General features: G+C 40.4%; 1 protein-coding gene across 1 annotated transcript; it reads right to left on the bottom strand.

Moving 5' to 3' along the window:
* Window positions 1-2575: 2575 nt before the first annotated feature.
* Window positions 2576-4069, bottom strand: gsx2 (GS homeobox 2). Its single transcript, XM_085264784.1, has 2 exons — window positions 3608-4069; window positions 2576-3372 (listed from the first exon to the last, which is right to left on the bottom strand). Exons 1-2 carry the CDS (start codon window positions 3981-3983, stop codon window positions 3032-3034), a joined length of 717 nt encoding a protein of 238 aa, XP_085120910.1. The 5' UTR covers window positions 3984-4069; the 3' UTR covers window positions 2576-3031.
* Window positions 4070-9944: the final 5875 nt, after the last annotated feature.

Below are 9944 nucleotides of genomic sequence, written 5' to 3' on the forward strand. Positions count from 1 at the left end.
AGGGCGGTCCTTGCGGGAGCTGTCCAGCGTGCTGAACTGAGCGTTGTCCGTAACCTATTCAACACCCTCTTTTTTTTTTTTTTTTTTTTTTTTTTAGCTCTAACCTCTCTAAAAGGCTAGGCATTAAGTTGATTTTTATAGATCATAGAAAACGAAAACAGTGACTGCATGATACACAACATGCTAAACATTCACCAGAATCCCGCATTATATTACGATGTATATTAAAAACAATTCCAAAAACCTCCAAACAGTGTAAACAAGGAAAAAATGGGATTCATTTTGGATCAACAATGCAGCATACAAAAGTCAACAATATATGTAGTTAAGTTCATTTAAGCTGATATTAATACAAATATATGAGGTCTCCATAGCGCTCCATGTGTGAATGTACCTGACCCCGTTTATACAAAGATGGATGCAACCACTTGACTTTTTGAAAGGTCAACGTAATAATTAATTATCACATCCTTGTCTTGCACACACACACACACACACACACACACACACACACACACACACACACAGAGAGAGAGAGAGAGAGAGAGAGAGAGAGAGAGAGAGAGAGAAGGAAATTGGCCACCATATAAATATATTAGTTAATTACTATAGCCTAAATAATACACATTTCGACTGTAGCTTGGTCCGAAAAAGTAACCCAGTATCATAATTTCAGATCCATGTGTTTAAGTGTAAAAACGTTCAGGTGTTTAACGTGAGATCAGAGCGTGTGTCCCAGGGGAAACCCGTTGATATGTGATTTAAATGAATGGAATAGATATATGTGCGGAAGTTGAATGCTACACTGCTGATAAATAAATAAAGTGGACCTCTCTTGGAGGAAAAAAAAAAGACAACACCCCCCTCGGGTACTTCAGCTTCTTCCAGCCCATCTCTCCGCATGAGACAGCAGCTGCACCAGGCTCAAAAGCGCTCTTATTAATTGTCTTTTGTCATGCGTAATTGCTGTATTTTCAATGGTGGCCGATGCAGGACGACTTTGGAGTGCTCTCGTTTTTCTGTGCATTGGTTGCTATAGTCCCTTTACTGCAGAATTTATGCTCCACAGTCTCAGCCCGGCATTATTTCAAATATCTGTGTAACCTCCGTGTGATCGGAAAAGTTCGTCATTGTGACAGTTATAGAAGAGATAGCCGTTCGACCTGGAAAAAGGAGCTTCAGCCCATCATTATATAGACCTTACAGTTTGAGGTCACGTCCTGTGGGGCTGAAAAGGGGGAGAGTCTTTGTCGAAACTGTGGTTTATTCTATTGTTAATAGCTTTAAATGCTGCACTGGTCTTTCACACCTGCAAGGGAACTCTAATTCGATTAATAGGAACTTCAATATATATTCATTAGATGGCTTTCCCCCAATAATATATGATCACCAGCGGGATGTGAATGGGGACCATTTATTCCTACTCTGAATGGGCCTGCGTGGGACCAAAACTTCACCTGCTTCCCCTCTCAATTAGGAATGTATCCCAAACTCTGACAGAAACGAGTTAAATTAGGCGTCAGCTAATTTCCAGTGGCCCCTCCTACGTAATCCCTCCTCAGAGCCTTTCCATTTGAGCGTGCCCCCTTTAATTCACCATAAGTTGAAAGGTTCAAATAGTGCCTAATGAAACAGTGACTAAATCGTTCTCTGTCGCTCGGAGGAACCCTGTAGCTGTCTCTCAAAGCTCTCTCAGCACACAGCCGTCGGGGGTCCTGGGCTAAATGCGAGTCCCAAGGCAGGACAATCTAACCTGTCAAAGCCTTTGCCCACTTCTATATATACTTGTTCTGTGGTCTCAAGCAATAGCAGCATAATCAACCAACGTGGGACCGAAAACGCAATTAAACTCGCTTTGGACAACCAAAATCTTTTCAAAAGCGAACATTAATGGACTATTGGCTGCTCCCCGGGGGCGTTATCGGGTACCCTTTTGTGGTCACATCTAAGGAGAAATTACACTTTCATAAAGCTCACTTCATCCATTTTGAATTAGATAGCTAGATCTTGTAAATTGAGCTCTGCTTCATAATGTTCTTAAATAAAATAGCACAGTGGACATTGAGGTGTAACAGAATAAGACCACTGGTTAGGAATGACAGCTTAATAATGATAGCTGTCGTGACAGAAACACCTTAATTCGGTGAAATGCTAAAAGATAACTGAACTCACGGTTTAATGAGCCAGAGGCTAGGAAAGTACAAAGTCTTTGTAATACAATAAAACAACTTTATCTTTTTTAAGGTGGAATTGTAATTTTTTGAAAAAAACATTTAATTGTGTTTAAATTAAATTATATAAGGGGGGCTTTTTTCTTCATAAAATTACAATGAATGTACGTTTGAAACCTTGTAATATTTCACTTATAATACTGAATATTTACATATTTTTAATGGAAAAGTGAAAAAAATCATCCCTGCGAGCAGTTTTTAAATCAACTCGACTCTCAAAGACGCAAAAATCAGTTTTTCCACTTTGTATTAATTATCAGTGTTAGAAATATTAGAGATTCGGGTGAGCATGTGCATAATCAATCATAGTAAGTCAATAATGACAAATTATTAGGTCAGCTCGTCATGTTTATTTCAATAAATACAGATATACAAAGTTTACAAATTGTTACATACAGGTTTCGGGTTTACACGTCAGACCTTTACTATTTCTTGGGGTTTTCTGTGCTACACGTCACTGACTGTAAACGTATTTCCGGCAAAAACTGAAATCATTTACTGGGGATAATTAACAAGGTAGTGTAGGTGAGAACCTCGGGGGGATCCACATAACATCAGTCACATAGTTGGCCGTGTTCCCAAATATTTCACAAACACCTATCCACACTGGTTTTTAAACATTAAACATTTGTTTTGAACATTATAAAGAACATGGAGCGAAGAACAATTAATATTTTCAGAACTTCTTCTCAGGCTTCATGCAGCAGATATTTGGCTCAGGGGCTGGGTGATGCCGTGATCCATAAATGCAGCAGGGCAGAGGATGCGCCAGCAGTGGAACTTGTTGAGCCGAGTTGCTCTCAGATGGGTGACACCTCTTTCTCTTCAGAGGCTGAGGCCGGAGATAGAGACTCCTCGTCTTCTGACCTTGAATAGTCTGTGTGGCCGGTTGTGCACTTGCAACCACTGTGCGCGCTCCTTTGGGTGGCTTTACCCTCCTTCTTGTGCTTCACTCTGCGGTTCTGAAACCAGATTTTCACCTGTTTCTCTGACAGGTTTAAATATGTAGCGATTTCGATTCTCCTGAGTCTAGAAAGATACATGTTCGTGGAAAACTCCCTTTCAAGTTCCAGGAGTTGCGTACTTGTAAAAGCCGTGCGCATCCTCTTGCCATTCTGTATGTGGTTACTCTCGGAGGCACCTGTTAGAGGAAACAAACATTTTTTGAGTCATGTTTTAGTTCTGTACTTCGTCTGTGAATGCGCGCTCAATCCAAGACAGGTGAAATATCGCGCGTAAATCGTCGTGCGTAAAAACAAAGTGCATACCATTGATCTTACTGCTACAAAGTACAACACGAGTTCTAATAAGTACACAAATATGTGCCGGACAGTAGCTCTAGTCATGAGCCGAGACAGTAGAAAACACGTGCTTACCAATAGAGAGACAATGGTATCTCCTGGGATCTGTGACGCTGAAGGTGGGCGTGCAGACAGGTGTATGTCCAGGGTGAGCGAGTGCAGGAGACTGCTGATGTGCTATTCTCTGACAATACTGTGGCTCTGCTCCTGGAAACTGACTCTTCAGCATGGGAATGCCGCTGCGGGAAGAGTGGATGTGGGATGTGACGCACAGTGGACAAACACAGAAAGTCCCATTTTTCCTGGAGGGGCACACGGGAGCGGTGACAGTCATTACGCTCGGAGAGTGCATGCTGATTGGAATAAGGAAGTCTTGTCCTGGATGCTCAGTTGGTCCAGGTCGCACCGTATCCTTGATTATTAAAGAATCAACATAAAATGACCTCGACATGGCTGCGTCGCTGATAAGTGATCACTCGGTGAGCAGGATGATTGCTGCTTCTCATCTGAGCCCCTCGGGATTTCCAAAGGTGCTTATGTTTGATGGTCCAACAAAAGAGAGCCCGAGGAGGGTTGGCCCTGCAGCGTCACCCACGTGCGCACCCGGCTCTTGGGGTTTATACTGTCAGTGACCTAGACCACGTGATGTCTCATATAGGCCTCCAATCACAGCTTCAAGATTTGCTTTTTTATGCAGAATTTACAAAAGTCTTGACTGGTAACATAACATAATCAGGGATTTTTTTTTATTTATTTATTATTTTGAGAACTGTGTAGAAAGTTCTACAAAGACATTTTTCAGCACATTCACACTGACTGAAGTATTACTTTGTAATACATTTGAAACAAAACCTAATATAGGTAGGTAGGTAGGTAGGTAGGTAGGTAGGTAGGTAGGTAGATAGATAGATAGATAGATAGATAGATAGATAGATAGATAGATAGATAGATAGATAGATAGATAGATAGATAGATAGATAGATAGATAGATAGATAGATAGATAGATAGATAGATAGATAGATAGATATTGCGAACATTTAAAACGTGCTGGTGAGATTTGAAAATTCAAACTTGTCACTACTGAACAGCTGTTTGGAAACACCTGCAACTATATAAATAGATTGTTTAGTATCCATAACACTTCAAATTTCTGACAAAACGTGCTTTACATACGCGATTCACTCTTCTTTTCTTTTTCTTTTTTTTTTCCAAATTTGACCTGCAGTCAGTTATTGGTTTATTCACATTTTTTTAAATTACTGATAAGTCTGACATAGGAATGAACGATATATGTCCAAGGCTAAGGATTGATAGTTCGCAAATGAGATTTAAGGAATTGTCCACGCGACCATGAGCAATAATTGCTTTGCAGACTAATCGTGCATTGAATCCGGTTGGTCCAGGTTTCACTTCTAGCAATTAAAGAATTATGAACTCATGGCGAGTCTGGACTGGGGTTATTTGACGGCGATTAGGATTCAATTAGAAAGTGTTTATAATGGCCAGTCTGTGCGGGGGTAAACAGGCAGCTATTTCAGAAATGCGTTAATCCCTCATCTTGTGACAATAATTAGCGAGTTTGATCCCCAGGCGGGTCACCGGTAGGTTTAGCTTCTGCTTTCATCTGCCAAGTAACGCCTCGAACCTTCATATGTGAGCCGTCAGCGGGGTTAAGGTGCAGACGGTACAGGTACAACACCGCAGATATTAAGTTGTCCGCTGTCTGTAGCAAAACAAATAAGGCCAAAAAGAAAAAAAAATAGAAATAGCCTCATGTGGATTCCAACTTTTAAAAAGTTATTTGTCACCATTTTTTTCTTGAAAAACCTGCTGTATGAAACTCATCATCGCAGAGCAAACACACATGTTTACAACAAACAAGGCAACCGAAGCACTTAGTCAGCTGTGACTTTCGATGCACTCTTTGAGAGAATTACAAAATCTTTAAAATCCAACCATAATAAAGATAAAAACAGACATGTCAGTCACACAGACAGTAATTGCTCTAATAAAGCGAATTCAGCGTTTGACAAGGAAGACGCGCAGTTGTTATGGTACAGATAACAGTCCTGAACCAGAGAGAGGACGGGAGAGAGAAAGTAAACCAAGCGGAATGATGCGTGGCGCGCGCCCTCGCCTCACCATGCGAGGTCTAATATTATTTTTCCATAATTTTGCACGATAAAATTCCATTGTCTATTAAGTAATCCTACAAATGAGATCCTTTATGAGGCTATAATGAGTCCTAATTGCCAGGACTAGTGGAGCCACGTGGAAGGATTTAGGAAGCATTAAGCCGTCGGGTACTGAGCACAGGCTGTTACCTAGCCATTACTTTCATAATTCAAGGAGAAAATTAGTCCATTTAAGGGAAAAATCCTTTGATTCCCTTTATTCTGCTCGGGGTGACAGGGCTGCAGTGCATTTTTTTTTTTGTCCGCTTCGGTTAAGAAGTCGGTGCAGTAAATGGGGCCGGTGCAATATTATTGGGTGTTTAAATGTTAGATTAAAAATGAGAAATGTGTCCAACTCCCGAGGCCCCACCTCCCACTTTGCCTCTTCTCCCTAACGTTTTGCGCCTTTAGTGCAGCAGTACCCTCCACTATTCAACCCCTTTTCAAATCATGCTGATGGGCAATTAATCAACGGCCCATTCAATGACTTGAAAATTAAAATTAAAAGAGGGGGATTTTTTTTTTAAGTTAAATCCCTTCTGAGATAGGTGCAAGTTTGTTTTTTCTTTTCAGTCCCGCACAAAATTTCTAGTATCAAGTTCATCAAATAGGTGGGTGTGTATGTGTGCATATCCAGCTCCTCCCAGTAGTAAAAACACACAAACTTATTAAAGTGCGCAGCTAAAGTCCCCCCCCCCCCATTCACCTCGCACCTCATGCCATATTATACCGTGAAGAAGTCCATTAATGTTTTGTTCAACAAGCGTCATTAACTTGTTTCAACGCCTTTTTACAAACCTTGCATTGTTGTGCAGGGCCAGTCTGCGGCCCATCTTGGCCAATACAGTCGATGATTTGCCCCTTTATTAGTTTCCAGGCAACAGATCCTGAATACCAAAACTCAAAGGAAACACTCTGGTTCTCCATATAGATCTCAGTGGCGATGGGGGGAAATGAACAATGATCCCGTGGACAACATAATGCCATCCAATGACTTTTCATTAACAATTATCTGGTTGATGTGAATAGCAGCTGCAGTGGCTACTCTCCATCTCAGAGCAGGGGAGAGAAAGAGGCTTGCCCCTGAATAGTATCCTGCAGGAGTTTGGGGGGTCATGGTCTTCATGAATGTGGAATCTAATTTATATCTCAGTGAATAATTAGGTTTCTATGCAAAATTGAGATAGAAATAATTACATCTTAAAATGGTGTGACAACTTAGCCGGATAAACAAAACAAAGCAGGGCCATTTAATGTCTCTCATCAGGAGTTTTTGAACTCTTTTAGTTCCCTGATCAAGATCAATAAACGGCATTTAAAGTTTTGTCCTAAAAAATGGATCAGATATTCTTCTTTCAATATACAATCACAGGACTGTTGTGTCGCAGCTATATCCTTGAAAATATCTACAAACTGTTCCAGTGATTGGGTACACACAACACTGTTAAGGAGCTCAGGCTTATAGAAAAGTAAAGTGACAGCTTCCGTGTAAGAAGAGGCTGCTGAACAAAGCCAGCGAGGGCCCTGTTGATGGCCTATATAGATGTCCTGCACCAGGCTCCCTCTAATTAGGGAGACACTTCTCAGCCTTACAGAGCTGTTCAGACCAGACACTCCAGTTTGAAGTGTGCCCCTACATCAACGAGTGTGTCTGGATGTCCACACTCGGTGTAGTATGTGTATGAGTCTGTGCTTCGTAGCGCACACAATTAAGGAGTCTCGAAAATGAGATAAACAGCAACTGATAGTGACGCCGATCACGCTTAAGTTCCCAGAGAAATGTCTTTATTAGAGCTTATTGTTAGAGCCCTGATTTGTCCCTCTGCTTGCTCTGTTGTTTCCAAAAGACTAAGCAAATGCCATTAGAGTGAGTGCAGCACAGAACAGCCCTTATTTCAATCTTTTCTTGCTTGAGTTGTCAAATAGTCGTGAATTTCAGTCCTTATTGTAATAAGACGCTATTCCATTGTTGGTCACTTAAATCTACACTGCAGGGCTTAGGAATTATTAACTGTAACGGCTCACTACTGAGGAGACGCACAGGTTTCCAAGAAGATCAAGATTCTATTTATCTCTGTTAATGATTGGCCTTTTAGCAGAATTATTCACGTTCAGAATAATGCCATTGGAATAGCTTTTCTGATTTCTTAGTAGATCAGCACATTTTCAGAAAAAGTCAAAATTTAAAATGTAAAAACAGTCATGGCCTAATTGGCCCCTTTTTTCTATTGCGAGCTCCCGACTTCCAGTGAAACCTAAATCAGGAAATGAGCTGGAGAGTGAATGACAGCAGTACCTCCATCCTGTCTCCCGATTTAAAGGAGGTGATATTGTAGCCTCCTTTTCTGGCTTCTGAAAGGGGAAATCCCTGGGATTGAGCTTGTGTACTGGAGCAGAAGCAGACTGGAATGTGTGTCCAGGCCGCATCTTTTGTCACCAGCCTGGGCCATGAATAGACGTGGGCCACAATCTCTCTGTTTATCAGACTGTAAGGAAGCAAACAAACCAAACTGTATCATCCATGTTTTCCACACCTTATACCTGTCAGTTGCTCTCATGCAGTCGGATTTGCACTTATTATTATTATTATTGCAACTTACAGTCAAAGTAAAAAGCCACTATAGCCTCTATCAGTTTTTTTTTTATCAGGTTTTACATATTAGGGTATAATGATAAAAAACATCTGGTGCTTAGAAAGTCTTAAAATTAGGTAAATGCAACCTCAAATGAACAATAGTGCATGACATATTACGCTGTTTCATTACTTATTTAAAAAAAATTAAGCCAAAATAGAGAAAGATAGTGTGCAAAACTAGTAGCACCCTAACTTCGAAAGGAATTAAGAGTAAGCAAGTAGCAAACAGGTGCTGATAACCAAATGCACTTGAAGCTTGCTGGTCTGTTAATATAATGCTAAACAGGGAAGAGATCAGCAATGATCTCAAAGAATTAATTGTTGCTGTACATCCATCTGGGAGCAATTGGAAGACTATTTCCAAACAATTTGATGTCCATCACTGTGCAGTCAGAAGGATTATTCACAAGTGGAAAACACTGAAAACAACTGATAGTCTTCCCAGGAGTGTGGAAAATGCATGTGAACAAACCTCAAGACTCCTGCAACAAAGTGGAGATATTTGGCTATGATGCACAGCGCCATGTTTGGAGAAAAACAAACAAAGCATATCCGCACAAATACCTCATACCAAATATCAAGCACAGCGGTAGAGGAGTGATGATTTGGGCTGCTTTTGCAGCCACAGGACCTGAGCATCTTGCAATCATTGTATCAACGATGAACTCCTCTGTATACCAAAGTATTCTAGAGTCAATTATGAGCCCATCAGTCCCATAACCAAAGCTTGGCTGTAACGTGCTCATACAACCCAACAAAGATCCCAAACACAGCAGCATAGCTACAAAAGAATGGCTGAAAAAGAAAAGAATCAATGTGTTGTGTGGCCCAGTCCAGACCTCAACTCAGCTGAAATGCTCTTATAGGACTGTAAGAGAGCTGTACATAAGCAAATGCAACAAACCTCAAGGAAATGACGCAATATTTAAAGAAGAGTGAAGGTGAAAATGCCTCAACAATCATGCGAGAAACTGATAAAGTCATAAGAAAGCCTCAAGTTATTGCTGCTAAAGGTAGTTCTACGAGATACTGAATCATGGGGTACAGTTAGTTGACATTAAGGACATAATGTAATGTGTCATGTGTTGTTTTGTATTTATTTAACTTAAGACCTGGCAAGAACTGGGTCGGGTTTTTTTTATTATGCAATGATATGAAAAACCTCAGAGTTGGCAAAGTATATTTGTCACTATTGTGTACCTGTGGGTGTGCCCTTTGGTCATGGCTTTTGAAAATAGGTCATTTAGACATACACATGCAAACAAACCACTTTTGCTTCTTTAGTGACATGAGCTCAGTTTGCCAAATCCATATTTGCTTTAGTTTTAACAGGGTTTATTTTGGCTTATCTTTTATAAAAGCAAGCCTAGGTAGACCTAAATATAAAGAGTGGTTTACATAAATTATACAAACTAACATATTTCAGTTTTTAATAGTGTATTAGCAAAACTGTAAAAGACTGATATTTGTCTAGATTTAGTTTTAGTATTTCAAATCAGACTGTCTGCATCTTTTAACATTATAAGTGACTGCACTGGGCTCATATTTTTGCTTTTTTTTTGTTTTCCTGCTGCACTTGATTAGTGCTGTTTGCTTAGATAA

The sequence above is a fragment of the Mchenga conophoros genome, linkage group LG23 (genome assembly GCF_057382185.1).
Source record: "Mchenga conophoros isolate Kocher_MC1m ecotype Shallow Benthic linkage group LG23, M_conophoros_male_GT1.1, whole genome shotgun sequence".
Classification (NCBI taxonomy): domain Eukaryota; kingdom Metazoa; phylum Chordata; class Actinopteri; order Cichliformes; family Cichlidae; genus Mchenga; species Mchenga conophoros.